The sequence below is a fragment of the Puma concolor genome, chromosome C1, assembly GCF_028749965.1.
Source record: "Puma concolor isolate L17-30 chromosome C1, mPumCon1.1.hap2, whole genome shotgun sequence".
Lineage (NCBI taxonomy): Eukaryota > Metazoa > Chordata > Mammalia > Carnivora > Felidae > Puma > Puma concolor.
Window position 1 is genome coordinate 218,184,844 of NC_141674.1, and position 15,006 is coordinate 218,199,849.

Below are 15,006 nucleotides of genomic sequence, written 5' to 3' on the forward strand. Positions count from 1 at the left end.
CGCGGGACCGCCCCGCGCCCCCCGGCCCCGTCCCGGCCCCGGCCGCGCGCCCCCTGCCTACCCGCGGTCCCGGCCAGCAGGGACGCGGCGCGGCGCGGACTACAAGTCCCAGGAAGCCCAGAGGCGGGCGCGGGGCGGAGCCTGGCGCAATTCCCCGGGATCCGGCGCGCTGGGAAGCGCCGCGGAGGACGCAGCGGCGGCGGCCGGAGGGCGGCGAGCGCGCGGGCGGGCGGGGCGCGCGGGCGGAGGCGGGGCCGACGTGGGCCGGAGCCCTGCGTGCCAGGGAGGGGGCCGGCCGGGCAGGCGGCGGGCGGCGCTCGGAGCGGGCTCCGCGGCTTGCGCGGCGCCTGCGGCTCGGTCCCGGCTCGGCGGGCGGCGCACGGCGGGCACGGCGCGGGGGGCCCCGGCGCGGCGGGCGGCGCAGCACGCAGCGCGCGGACCCACGCCGCGGCCGGGCGCCCGGAGCGGCGCGGCCACTGTCCGGGGAGGGGGGCGGCCCTCGGCCCCGGCGCTCGGAGCGCGGCGGCTGCCTGGCTTTAATGGCTGCTCGGCGGGGCAGCGCCTAGGGGTGGAAGGCGGCTGCGGCGCAGGAAGGCGCCCGAGCGAGCCTCCTCCGGGGCCGGCCGCGCCCGCCGCGGCGCGCTCCATGGGGGCCCGCTGACCCGGGGCGCCGGGGCCCCGCTCGCTCGCCGGCCGCGCGTCCCGGCCATGAACTGAGTCCGCGGGCCGGCCCCGCGCCTGCTCCGCCCGCTCCTTTCTTCTCGCGCCTCCTCCGCCCGCCGCCGGCGGGCCCGGCTCCCCGGGGGCTGCGGCGCCCCGGGCTCGGCGGCCCGCGGGCCCCGGGGCGCGGGGCGGCGGCGGCGGCGGGGGGCGCGCGGCTCCGGGCGCGGCGCCTGCACCATGAACTACCAGCAGCAGCTGGCCAACTCGGCTGCCATCCGGGCCGAGATCCAGCGCTTCGAGTCGGTCCACCCCAACATCTACTCCATCTACGAGCTGCTGGAGCGCGTGGAGGAGCCGGTGCTGCAGAACCAGATCCGGGAGCACGTCATCGCCATCGAAGGTGAGGGCCGGGCCGCCGCGGGGCTTCTGGAAAGCGCGGGGGAGCGGGCGCCCCCGGCGCGGCGGGGTGCGCGCGCGCGCGTGTGTGCGTGCGTGTGTACACACGCGCCGGGCCGTGGCACGCGGCTGCCCCTGCTTCCTGTCCTGCAAGGCCGGGCGACGGCCGGGGGGGAGGCCGAGGGCGCCGCCAGCTCGGCCGGGGAGGCTGGACCGGCGGCGTTCATTTGATAATGGGCAGCGGAGTCTCTCCTGTGTGAAAGTGGCTCGGTGCTGCCGCGTCCTGGGCCGCCCTAGTGACCCGACCGATGCCGGGGCGGGGGGTGGGGGAAGGCAGCCGGAGCGGTTGGTGCTACCGGACCCGTGGCAGGTTACCAGGCCAGGGCCGAGCGTCTTTGCTAGACGCTGGAGACGTTTTGAGAAGTGCTGCTGGGCTGGGGGTTCTGGCCCGCGTGTTTAGTTGGGGCCAGGCCGCCCCCTTCCTGTCTTTGCCCCACTCAGGGGCCCTGTGCAGGCCGCCAAATGGAGCCCTTGCAGACAGCCAGCCCGGGTGTCAGGCTGTGTCACATCCAGGAGCGTGTCCACCTGCCTCTGTGCAAAGGCTGGTCTCCATAGAGTGTTTTCTCCCAAAAGTCTTGGGTCGTATTAGAAGAGGAGCCCTACCAGAAGCATGGGGCGGGGGGGGGGGGGGTCCCTCGGGGGGGGGGGTCCCTCAGTCTCTGGGTTTCACTTTCACATGTCCGGAAGGCCCTTTACTCTTCCCGCTGGTCAAGGGTGGCTACAGGAGAGGTGCGGAGCTCTGCCTCTCCTGGGCCTGTGTTCTCTCGGGATTAGGGATGGCTTTTATTTCTCCGATACTAGGCTTCAGGATTGTCTCCTTGCCCTGTCCGTTTTGGTCCGGCCGAGATCCACCTGGGGGTCGAGGTGGGCAGTCAGTGTGGAGTTCTACCCCAGCCACGCTCAGTCAGCATGTTTTCCCCCTCCGTTGGCCAGAGATGGTACAAGGCCTGCAGGGTGGGCAGCAGTACCGACTGTCGTAACCAAAGGCCACTGGGGCCGCTGTTGAGGAACACTGAGAATGTTCCAAGGCCTGGCAGGAGATTGTCCAAAAGCCTGGCTGCAGGCAGTCACCCAGCTCCCCTCCATCTGTGAGGGCATCGACCACAGGAAGGCTTTGCTTTGGCACCGTGCATTCTGTGCAACTGGCCCCAGAGCGTCTTGCTTTGACGCTTGGCCAGTTAGATGGGGAGGGTGGATGTGGTGCTGACCTTCTCGGCATTTGGCAGCCCCACGGACTTGAACAGTGCCCCGGCCGGGCTGCTGATTGGCCAGCTATGTCCGTAGGGGACTCCGTGATTCACTGGGAGGATCTGAGCAGTGCTCCAGCCTTGTGTGGGACCTGGCGGTCAGACCACACGGCCGCCTTGTTGGCGATGTAAGTAAGATGTTTCCAGATTCCTCGAGAGGTAGACTCTCCGATGTGCCTCCGACAGGATTTGTGGGTGGCCGTGGGACCCGCATGCACCTGCCGATGGCCTGGGTGATACTGCATGAAGGTTCCTCTAGAGCCGGAGCCCTGGCTCTGTGGTGGTCAAAGTGAGAGAGGCACTCACTGGGCCTGTTTCCCCGGTTTCTCTGCAGCTCTCTGGCTGCATCCACAGAAGTCTGATGAAACATGATGAAAGCTCGAGACAAGGATTGAATGCACCTGACCGAGAGCACCTAGTGGCTGTGCAGAGACCTCTAGTTGAGTGATTCATGACGCCTCGTTTTCATTTCTCATTCTTGAAGCCAAGCTCTGGGGTCTCAAGCACTCCCAGCAAAGCATCCTGACTTTCTAGCAAGAGGATGTGGTTACATTTTTCTTTTCGCTTCTTTCTCTCTTAAAAAAAAAAAAATCACGTGGTTCCTAGATGGTGGTTTTTGGTAGTTTGCCTTGGTACCTTTACCAGGTGACAAGTTAAGCCCCTTCTTGGCCGGAATCTTTGTCATTTCTAATAAGGTTCAGAATCAGTGAACGAATCCTAGTTGGGGCTTTGATGTTGCTGTTATTTTTCTGTTAGAAAAAGGAATGTCTGTTTTGCATTTGGCTGTGAACGGAGCTTAGGAACCATTCAAATGCTCTTCTGTTCTTTGCCTTGTTATCAGCAATGATACCACCTTTCATTTGTATAGAACTTTAGCAGAAATACTCTTGCATTTGTAATCTCATTGTGCGGCCCGCAGCAACCCCGTGAGAATGTGGGGCAGCTTCATTATCTTCGTGTGGTAAAGGATGGCCGTTCAAGGAGGGATAATTTGACTGAGGTCATTCAGTCTGGTCTGAACCAAAGGATAATTTGAATGGAGAGCCTTGGTCTATAGCCTCCCAAAGCACCTTCCACTGCCCCTTCTCACGGAAGGCCAGTCCGTTTGCGATAATGACACGGTCTCCTGCTCTGTGCCAGTTTTAAGGTACGGTTGTGATTTATGTCTGTGCTCTTAGTGTTTTGGAAGTGGAGGGGATTGCTCAATTCTGGCAGGGCGACATTTTTTGCTATGCAAAGAACACTGTGCAGAAACACTTTTGTGTAGTTGTGCAGGGCTTGGGTTACTCGCTCTTACTGAAACCAAGAGCACTGCCACGGGGCCCAGAGACAACAGCTGTTTGCAGGAGCCCCGTGCTGTAAGGGAGCAGGTGCCGGGAGCGGCGGAGTTAACTCAGAGCATACACGGATCTGCCCTGCCTGAGAGCCTTGCGGGTTAGGGTGATATAGTGGCAAAGTACATGTCTTTCTGAATTTTAAAATAGAGCCACTTCCCATCAGGAAAGTATGCGTACATCATAGCAGATAGTTTAAAAATCGTTTGTCCCGCCAAACGGAAAACCGTCTGCATCTCAGAGACCATCCAGCTAGGCCTACCCCCACCCCAACCCCTGTGTGTACGTACACAACATTGGATTCATAATGTCAGAGCTTCCTGGTGAACGTATTGGGAGCACTTTCCACTGTTACAAGAAACTTTGGAGAGACAGTTTCTCGGAGTGATAATCCAGCACTTGGCTGTGCCATCATTTATTTAAAAATTTCCTGCTTTTTTTTCTTTTCTTTTTGGCGTTTTCAGGAATTTTTGCTGTTGGCGTGAGGACTGGCCTTGTCAAAGGGAATGATGTGTAGCTAACGTCCATTCAGAGCTCATTTCAAAGTGATCGTAAGTGGGTCTGGATTGGAAAAGTGTCTCAGTGATGGGCTGAATTGCACGATCTCATTTGAAAGAGCTCACCAAGATTCCCCAGTAAGAATGTGTCTGTGACCCCGTTTGTGGGCATGGGAAATGTGATTCTGTTTTTGTTTTAAAACATTACCTTGTCCAGAAAAAAAAGTATTTTTTTCCAATTTTCACTTCAGACTCAGATTTATTTTTTCTCCCAGATCTCTGGCTTTTAGGGAAGCATGGCTGTTTTTCACATTTACTGGATCAGATCTGCGGGGTTCCCCACAGGGGTGTGGCGTGCTCTGAAACGCGGCTTGTAGCCTGGGTATTCTCCACACCCGGAAATGAGTCCGGAACTGTTCCTTCCAGGGTGGACAACCTGTTGGGTTCCCGCCTCGGGTTCTCCTTTAGAAAGTGTGTTGGGTTGACAGGGCCGAGGTAAATGAGCCAGCTGCCTTCCTTGTTAAATAAAACTTGTCCTTCTCTTAGGGATAATGCGTCTTTCAGCATCGCACGTTGTGATTCAGCCTGCCAGCGGCCGAGCTGTGGTGGGGAATGACAACACACAGGCTCATTGAGCTGGGCCAGCGCTTGGGCCCCCCACCACCCTTACCAGGTGGCAGATTAGGGGGAACCAGGCTCCCCACTGGCCCTGCCGCTGGTTTGTGTGGCTTCCTCTTGAAGGCTTCGGAGAGGCACAGTGGCCCGGTCCTTACCCGCAGAGCTCTGCTCCGGTGAGGGCGCTTTGACAGAAGGCTTCAAGGCCCGAGCCCCAGCAAGGGGGGGACCTGAGAAGTTGGGGCGAGGGACCACTTAATCCCATGGCCCAGCGGCATTGCCGAGCATCTGTGCACAGCAGAGTGCGACGTGCTTCCCCCATATCATCTCCCATCATGCTGTTGGTGATCCCATGATGCCACCCCTGAGGTCCCGAAAGGGTCGGAAACTTGCCCCAGAGAGTTGACCTGGGTTGGTGTGACCTCCGCTGGCTCCGTAGCGCCTTGTGAGTTGGAGATAGAGGTCCTGGTTCTTGATGGTTTCTGCAGGCTGTATGTGCAAACCGTCCCACGTCCGTGTTCCCTTCGCCCAGGACGAGAAGGGTTTGAGATGCTGCACGTGGCTGCAAGTATTACGTTCTCTGCAGCCTTGCTTACCTCGGCAGAGCTTGTAAGAGTTGCTTTCCATGCAGAAGATTATTTAATCTGGTTGTTGCATACTTACCGTGTCTGCGGAACAAATACCTTCTTCCTGCCTTGGATGAGTGTAATTTTTCTCTGCCAGTATGGACTGTATTCAAAATGTTTCAAGTTTAATCAAAGGGTGCAGGTATGGGGCCTTTTAGTTATTGATACAAATGTTGCGGTGTCTTCCTTAAAAATAGTTCTCCCTCCACAGGCTGGCGGTTCTGGCTTCCAGGTTAAATTTCATACCTTACCAGCATCTAAGTCCTCCCCAATCCAGGCATCCCTCCCAACCTGGCTCAGGGCAGTGTCTCCCCGACCTCTCCCAGGCAGAACTCAGGCCCCCTGCTTCGTGTCCCCGGCTTCCTTTGGCTCAGCTCCAGCCCGAAGGACTGGGAGCGTTTCGAGGGCAGAAATAAGGTCCTGTTCATTTTTTTTTTTTTTTTTTTTTTAAGTCTCCTTAGTGATTCAGGATGCCCGGGGGTTGCTTGCCAGAGGGGCTAACATTTTCTCTGGAGTTTGGGTCTTTTTGCCCGTCATTGGTTGTATGAATGGCACTTATCCTCTGGCAGAAGTGGAAGGTGTTTTGAAACCTGCTGCAGGAGTACAGACGTTAGGGCCGGGCACCTTTTGGATCCGACGGGGTTTGGCTTGGGTGGAAATGAGTCCATCTACATGTGGTGTCTGGGGCGGAAGTGAGCTTTCCTTAGTGTGCGGAGGGAAAGGGAAGGATCTGCTTGCTGAATCCTAACACTTTTTCAGCCAGGCTCTCCAGAAAACGTTGGTGTTTCTTTACGTTGGGTGTGAGCGAAGGTCAGACATAGGCAGCTGATTTATAACGTAGCGTCTTCATTATAACACGGAGAGCCGCCTGGTTCTCCAAGCCGAATGTGTGAATTACATGGAGGGCTTGGGAAAGCAGATTGCTGGCCCCCAGCCCCTGAGTTTCTAATTCTCTAGGTCTGGAGTGGGGCCCAAGAATGTGTTTTTCGAACGAGTTTCCAGAGGCTGCCCGTGCTGCTGGTGCAGGGACCGCACTTTGAGAAGCGTCACTGTGGATGGAAAAGCTCCAGCAGAAGGGGCATGTTCTTTGGGCCCTGCTCTCCAAACCTCGTCTTGTGCAGGTTACAGGTGAGGGGAGGGCCAGCTGCCAGGGAGTTGCTTAGGGCCACAGAACTTAAACCTAGTGGAGGAGGGATTTAAAGCCGGTTCCGAATGAATTGACATCGATGTCCACACTACCTCCTCGATGAGGAGTGAGTGCCCTGTGAAGGGAGTGGTTGGATGGGTGGGATGGACATCATCAAGGGGGATCCTGCAGGGAGTTAGGACCACTGATGTCCCATGTCCTTTAAGTCCTAGTCTGCTGTTCTGTGGACCTTCCTTCCTGTCTTCTCGGAGATTGTTGATATTTAGCGTGCGTGCCCTCCGGTGTGTGATGTATTTAGAGGGGTTCCTCATTATTCCCTTGTTCTGATAATTTGGCAGATGATGCGTTTTGGTATCGCTGGTTTGGAGCTACAAGAACATTTCAGGGAAAGAGGAGAGCTGTGTGTTATTAGCAGCTTGGGGGGGGGGGGGAGGGCTGTCAGGGAGCCTGAAGGAAGTGACTCAGAAGCAAGAAGCAGCCACAGCGGCTGCAGGAACCTTTGCAACAGAACGTGTGGCCCTGTTACGACCACTGTGTTTTTTTGTCCCAAAGCAGGCTCTTTATTTTCTTAAGACTAAAATCCCTTAGTTTGCATCCTTTTTTCCTGTGTCCCCCGCAGGTGTTTATAGTTTGCGAGTCTTGCTCTGTCTTGTTTTAACTACTGATTTGATCTTGTCTCGTGTTTCTCAACGCGTCCCCCAGCCCCCTTCTCCCGACACCGCAGATCCTTTGAATCCTTTGCTTTAAGTGATTGAGTTTGGCAAAGCGGATCAGGCTTAGTTATTTTTAAAATCCAGGGTTCGGGGGTTCTGATCTGGTGCTTAGCTGCATAATTCCTTCCCTTTGTTAAGTACCTTTCTCTGAGACGCAAAATGCACTGTGCAGATATTAATCTCCAATCTCTGCAGCATCTGTTATTTTTGTGCAGGGTATGGGGGCAAGGCTCTGCATGTGCAGTGGCGCTGGACCCCCTTCTTCTGGGAGCTCCGTGCCCCTGAGGGGCTGACGGGGATTTTTGGTTCTTCTAACAGTGCGGGAAGCCTGCTTGCAGGGCTGTGTGTGGAGTGACTTACCCAAGATACAGCGATGACCCATCCAGAGACAGGGCAGTTTGGGCCCAGTCCCTCCACCTCCCTGGGCTCCTGCTCACAGCTGATCAAGGCCAGAAGGGGGTGTTTTGGTTGCCTCTGGGGCTTGTGCGGGAGGGAGAGCAAATACCCCCCCCCCCCCCCCCCCCCAGCCAGAAGAGGTTGTTAATGGACCCTTTGAATAACCAGCCCAAGAGCTTGTCTGTGTGCGAGGTCGGAACATTTTCCATGAAGAGGAGACTAAATATAGGCTCGAGGGTGGGGACCAGGGCCCAAGAGGGGGCTGTCATTGCTTAGATATTGTTTCTTCCACTGGTAATCAGAACTTGCCACCAGCCCGGAACAGGTGGCCACCCTAAGCTGTCTGGGAACAGATTGGTGTTTTTGTTTAACCAGGGGCTCATTTGCAAATTTCACACTTCTCCCGCTGTTTGATGGGGATTGTCTTTTTTTGGGCTGCAGTGTTGGAGTATTTGTACAGTGTTTCTACACAAGCAACTGTCTCCTCTTTAAAACTGCTCATGCCGTCTGGTTGTCATTAGCATCGTGGTTAGAAGCTGCTTTTTATTTTTCATTTTTTAAGGGTGGGAAACACTTTTCATGGTTCTGGGAGAAGAATTCCAAATAATTACCGGCCATGTTCACAAGCGATTTATGTTTGGTCTTAGAAATGTCAACATTCAGCAGGCTTTCGCAAATAGAACCATATTGATTTCCAGCTTAGGACGCAGCCTCACCAAAGCTACCATTACCTTATTCTCAGATAATAGTCTTCAAGGGAGAGTAGCATCTTTAGGAAGTAAGTTTAGTTGAAATTCAATGAGTTTCACTTGAAAAGGGACGTACCAACAGTATCGGGGAAAGGAAGAAGTTAGTTAGAAAGTTTTGTTTTGTTTTTCTTAATCAGTGCCTTCAACCAAATGAGACCCAACTTAGCTTCCTAACGGGCTTTTTGCTCCTGAAATACAAGCCCAGAAGCATGCTGTCTGTGTGAGGGTGGTCGGTGGTCCTCAGCAAGATTTGGTAATGTAGGTAAGCTAGTTACTTGCTAGCTTTTGTACTGAAAAATAAATTGATTTGGAGAGAGCCGATGGCCCTGAGGTTCAGCTGTTTGTGTTTCCAGTTGTCCTTTTCTGTGGGGGAGAGCTGGCTTATTTTCCAGGGAGGGCACTTCCGTAAGCCTGCCTGCCCACCCTTTGTTGTTGTTTTTAAGGATCTGGGGTGCTGCTGTGAGCCGTGATTCCGTCTCCTGTTCTAACAAGGCCCCTGGTAGCTCAGGCTGGTGAACCTGATTTCAGACAAACAAACAAGAGCATTGTTTTAATTTCGGCATCAACAGGCAAGTCTGGGGCTCTGATTTCCCACGTGCTATTATTATTTCAAGTTTGGGATTGCCGGGATTGAGACCACTTCAAACTCCCTAATTTTTTTGAACTCTTTATTTTATTTTTTTACATAGCACGTAAATACAGAAAGACGCCCGAGTCATAAGGGAGGAAGTTTTCACAAACTGACCATATGTGTGTAACCCGCATTCAGATCAAGAACCAGAAGGTGGTCGGCAAGGCAAGACCTATCTGTGTTGCGTGTAGTTAAAGGTCGCCTTTGTTTTTTTAGTCTGTTCTACCATTGATAGGCATTTGCGTAGTTTCCTACTTTATGCTGGTACAACAGTGCCTCTGTGCACATTCTCGTGCCTGACTTTTGGTTCCTGTCAGGTGCCTGGGAGTGGAGAGCTGTGTCGTGTTACCTGTTCTCTCTGGTTGGACACAACCAATCATGAAACCACTCTATCTGGTGGGCAGCCCCTATCTGGAGAGACCTTTCATTGCTGTTCAGAGTTCATTACATGACACTCAGGTGGCTTAGGTGCTGCATTCGTCCTTTGATTTTTGTTCTTTCCATTGTTTGTTCATAAACAAATGTTTAAGTGGCTAGTAAATTTCCGGCACTGTCTTAGACTTCCGGATTTTCTACGAACTGTTAAATCCTTGTGAGTTGAATAATTACAGCTCTGTAAATGGGGAGCTGCCTGAGTGAAATCCTTCACCAGGAAGCACTTTTCTTTAAAACGTGAATGGTACAACTCCCCTGAGACCAGAACGGGCCCCTTTCAGCTCTCCCTGGCTCTCGGCAAATTAGTAATCAGTTGGGGTACTCTATCCCGCTGATCCCAGATCCCAGCCTGGCCAGCACTGGTCTCCCCACATCCATCCTGGGTTTTAGATAACCCTTGGATCTGTGGTGGCATTTGAAAGGAAACTCATTTTCTACTCTGGGCCTGAACTGTTCTGTGGTCTTATAGTTACGTATTAGCACTACTCAGTTTCTGTTGTTTGTAGCAATTATGTGCAAGGCCGGAAACAAACAAAAGCTAAGTGTTGCGCTACTCTCAAGGGGTTATTTGTTCATTCTGCTGCGTCCTGGAACTGCCCATCTCCCTCTACAGAGGCCCGCTGAGGCCATACCTGGTAGCTCATAAGGGTGGAAGTGTGTGAGCTTCTCCAGTGGCCTCCCAGAGCAAATGTTTACTTTGAGGGATGGGGGTGGGAGGGCTCTGTTTATCTTCCCTGTTTAGCGTGGGAAGTGGCTAGTGTGAGAAACAGTAGGCACAAGATTTTATTGAGCACCTACAAGGTGGCAAAGGGGAATTTTTTAATTTCAGGTGTGCAGATGTGTGGGACCTGAGCCTTCTCCCGGCACACGCCAGATCTCGCTCAGGAGGCCACAGGGATGCAACCTGAGATCACGGGCAGCTGTGGGCAGCGTCGGGGAAGGGAGGGCTGCCTCCCAGGGGATGGGATTGAACCCAACCTGGAAGCCGGGTAGGAATCAGGCACCGGGAGGGCTTTCCGGCCGGTGGGTAAGAGGACTGAGACGTCTGCACTGAATCCTCAGCCTCCAGAGAATCGAGGAGGCCAGGATGAGGGAGAAGAGCCTTACAAGCCCCAGAGAGCAGGTCGAGAGCACTTTGGGCAGTGGGAGACCACCGGTGATGGATTTCTGCGTGGGGAGGGCAGTGCTGTGACGCTCAGCGGCGGCCGTGCGGCCTGGAAGCTGTGTTGGCCGCTGCAGTCGCTGCGGTCGTGGGGAATGGCAGGGAGGGCTCGAGACTGGAAGCCGCCTCCCGGCCCTTGTGGCGGAGGGTGGGGGTCTGGGCGGGAAGGTGGGGACACGGAGACCGGGTCCGTGGGATGCTTATGGAGGTGCAGGCCCGAAGCCGTGTGGGAGCCTCAGGATGGGGGGAGGGGGGGCGAGAGACTGGGATTCGATCCTGGGAACGCGAGAGTGGGGCCGCGTGGTGGGGATTCCATCTTTCGACGTCCTGAGGTTTGGGCGGGGGAGGTGCTTGGCCACGCGTGGCAGGTACCCAGGGTTTGTGGAGGAGGACCCTGTCCCTGTGGGGTTGGTCCGCATATGTCGGTCAGGAATCGCCCCGTCTGTGGGACGGGCCCAGAGGCGGGCATCCCGGGGTGCATCCCGGCCCCTCCCTCCTCCGCAGACTCTTGGATGGGGGTCCGAGGCACCTGCACGTGAGCCCCCTGGGAGCGTGGCTGTTGTGCCTCTCTGTCCAGGAGCTGAACCGGTGCACACGGGGACTTCTGTGATCGAGCTGTGGCTCACAGAGCCTGGACTGTGGTGGCCCTTGAGGCCCTGCTCGTCCTGCCGGTGGCCTCCTGGCCGGCGGTGCCTTTCTCAGGGTGGATACCACATGATGCTTGAGGGATGTGTCCGCCCGTAGCTACATCTGACTATGTGTTCATGCGCATACCGAGCGTATGTCTGTGTCTATCTGTTGGGTGTCGGTGAGTTTCACTCAGTAGCTTGAATCCATAGACCCGTGGAGCCGGGTGCCAGGACTACAGAGGGGAATGGGCCGTTTGCCGTGCGTAGACCGGGCAGGCGTGTGCTTTGGCCCGGGTGCGTAGTGGGCTAGGCGACCTAGAGGGGGCGCCGTGAAGAGGCCTAGGGGCTCCCAGAGGGTGCCCTGCTGGAGCCCCAGAAGGTGGGAAGCTGATGACATGGGGGAGGGGGTCGTTGACAGACACACGTCATCTCGTGTCAGCAGGAGGCCTTGGAAAACTCTCATCTTTGCCGGAAGGAATCTCACGGTCTTGCCACAGAAAAGTCAGGTTCCAATTTTTTCACTTAGGAAATTTCAGTTTTGAGGGGCCTGGGTGGCTGAGTCAGCTTAAGCGTCTGATTCTTGATTGCAGCCCAGAGATTCATGATCTCACGGTTCCTGGGTTTGAGCTCCACGTTGGGCTCCGTGCTGACAGTGTGGAGCTTGCTTGGGATTCTCTCTCTCCCTCTTGCTCTCTGCCCCTTCCCTGCTCACATGCTCGCTCTCTCTCCCTCTCCCCCCCCACACTTTCTCTCTCTAAATAAATATTTAAAAGAAATGTTTAAAGTCATTAAAGAAAGGCAAAATTTCAGTTTTACCAATGTTTCTCAATTTGTGTTTGTCCTCATGCTGCGGAGTAAAATGAAAAGGTTACTTAATCTCATTTTGCCCATCATCTAAATCTAGGGTTTTTTTTTCCCTGCTTCAGACTCCCCAGGCCCCACACTGTTTCCCTAGACCCCCAGCTTGCCTGGAGAGGCTTGGGTGCTGCTGAAATCCTGGCCAGGTGTGTTTTGTGCATCTCCCCACAAGTCTCTGCGGCCCCACCTGGAGGCCAGGTGAGGTCCGGATGTGCTGGCAGTGCAGCTCCTCTTGAAAGTGGTTCAGAATTCCAGACTCAGACGTGAGAGCCCGTGTTCTAGCATCCCACCGTCTGCTCCTGATGGCATGTCGGCTGTGGGGCACTCAGATTTTTCATTTCACAGACTGCCTGCTTGGGATGAAAGAATCCCAGAGTGCTGTGGTCTTCCTCGTCTGGGGAGATCGGCACCCCCCGACTTGTTGAGATTAATTTCAGGGCTCTTTGTGTTGAGCTACTCATGGAGTTGACAGACCATCACCCCAGACGCACCCTCTTCTGGGGTCTGCTTAGGGAGGGGGATATGCCACTAGCCTAGGGTCTGGGATTCATACGAACAAGGCGTTTTGCTACTAAGAGATGAAATTTGTGGCTTAACCACAGCCCTGGGAGGCTCTCTTTTCCCCACTGTTTTGTGATGAACAGTTGGAAATGCACAGAAGAGTTGAAGGAACGTGTAGAGGGAGCTGCTCTGTTCTCACTGCCCTGCTTCTCTGCTCTGAAGTGTTGTATCTCTCTCTATCCATCCAGAGGGTTGCTGTCTAGCTCTTTCTATAGAATGCAGAGTTTTCCAAGGCTGGGCTGACTAGGGCTAGGAATCCAAAGGATTTGTAGAAACAGTGCCAGGCAGGGTGTCGTGGTGTCAGGTTCCAGGCTTAGTGTCGGCACAGTGGGGTCAAGGCCCTTACTAAGTGTGGGTCCCACATACAGGGGGGTCTCATTCTGCAGGGGAAGTCAGTTTCACTTGTGCTTTGGAAGGACAGCTTTTTGTTGTGTTAATCTTGATTCAGTTTATTTCTTTAAGGTTATGTGAGAGAGAGAGAGAGAGAGAGAGAGAGAGAGAGAAAGAGAGAGGAGGAGAGAGAGAATCCCAAGCAGGCTCCATGCTGTCAACACGGAGCCTGATGTGGGGCTCGAACTCACGATCTGTGAGATCATGACCTGAGCCGAAACCGAGTCAGATACCTACCCAACTGAGCCACCCGGGCACCCCAGTCTTGACTCAGTTTAGATGTGAACCCAAAAGGAGACTTTGAATTGAACTCTGAGTTGAGTTCTGCAGCTCGATGTGTGTGTTCGGGAGGGCAGCCCCTCCTCCGGCCTCAGTGGTTTTGCAGGGGTTGGGGGGGTGGCTCAAAGGACTGTGGTTTTCGACGTGGCTGATGTATTGATGTGCAAGACAGGCGTTTTCTTGCTTAACTGGTTTATACTGCGGCCACTTCCCTGGAAATCGAATGATGTCATAGCAGATCACAGCCATGGTGACTGTGGCCTGTAAGGCCTGGGGATCTAAGGCCCCCACCTCAGTGACTTGCCATGGAATTCTTGGCAAATACGCGTCCCTTTGGGCCTCAGTTTCAGAATCCATACGATTGAACTTTGATCTCAGGCTTCCTCCTGTCTCTGGAGTGGCTGCCGAGGCCTCATCCGTGACTCATCGTCCCCCAAAATGACCGGGTCTGGTGGAGGTGGAGGGGGGAGGTGGGGATGAAGGGTGGGGAGGAGATGGTCCGACGAGGCCAGCCTGCCCTAGGGCCTTGAGTAGAATGGTCTCATCCGAGTATCCCTCCTCCAGCAAACTCCGAGTGAGATTCCACTCAGGAGAGTAATACCCAGCAAAGGGAAGGAAACACACTGTGGTGTGTGTGTGGAACCCATGGAGCACATGGAGGGACAAGCACTAGTGTGCCTCGTGTAACAGGGGTACGTCTGCTGAAGGCTTCTGACACCTGGGCGTGTGCCAGGGTGAGCGGACGGAACCTCACGGGTACTGACTCCAGTGTTCCGAGGTCCCCTGGTCCCCATACTTAGGGTAGAAAGCAGGTGTGCGGCTGTCTGACCTGGTGATAGTGCGTCAAGGTCGTCACGAGCACATGGTAAATGTTGCAGGTGCGATGAATGAGTCTATTACGTGCCCGACTTACACGGCAGGTTTTCAGGCACATCCGAGAAGTCTAATTAAGCCCTCCATCACCTCCCTGGCTCCTGAGTTTCAGGGAGCAGCCTCCAGAATTGGAGTCATCCTGGCCCTGAGTTGGGAGCCAGGAGACCGTGTGATCCCTGTCTTTGCCATGTTAATTGCAGTGTTCGTTACAGAACCTGATTGGCCCCAAATTCCTGTTCTCCAGAGTGGATGCAAACGGGGCGTGTCTTCTGAGTTGTCCTCGAGCCGTGACCTCACAGGGGCTGATAGTCAGCGGCTTCCTCCTCATCTGCCCCCTGCAGTGCTGTCCACATCCTGCCCAGAGCTGGCCCAGACGCCGCGGCCTTGGACCCTGCAGCCGTGGACCCCGCGGCCTTGGGGGTGTTGAGTCAGCAGATTCCTTCCCAGATCCTCTTGCAAGGCTCCATCACAGCCCTCTGCTGCCGCGTGCGTGTCGCCGAGTCCCCTCGGGGCCGGCCCGGCTTCTGCCGGCCTGTCGGACTCCACTCTCCTCTTCTCAGGACTTCAGCATCCCTGCTCACAGCCCCTGCCTTGGTTTCCACGCCAGATTTCTGTTCGAATGGGCCCGTGCGTCCAAAATCTCTAGCCGGAGCCCCGGCTTCGGTTTCCATTTTTGTCACAGTCATGTGTTTAGCGCGAGCAGGCTTTGAGCTGAGGGGGATTTATGGCAGACCCTGTCTAGGTT

At 55.2% G+C, this 15,006-nt stretch overlaps 1 protein-coding gene across 2 annotated transcripts in view; it reads left to right on the forward strand.

Annotated features, from left to right (window-relative positions):
- The first annotated feature begins 841 nt into the window (after nucleotides 1–841).
- AGAP1 (ArfGAP with GTPase domain, ankyrin repeat and PH domain 1) overlaps nucleotides 842–15,006 on the forward strand; it is a 557,314-nt gene continuing 543,149 nt past the window's right edge. The window contains exon 1 of one of the 2 annotated variants that reach the window (XM_086720009.1): nucleotides 842–1,063. In XM_086720009.1, coding sequence (XP_086576135.1) covers nucleotides 901–1,063 — 163 coding nt within the window. In that variant the 5' untranslated portion in view covers nucleotides 842–900. The remainder of the gene's footprint in view (nucleotides 1,064–15,006) is intronic. The other variant, XM_086720010.1, reaches the window with a different exon arrangement.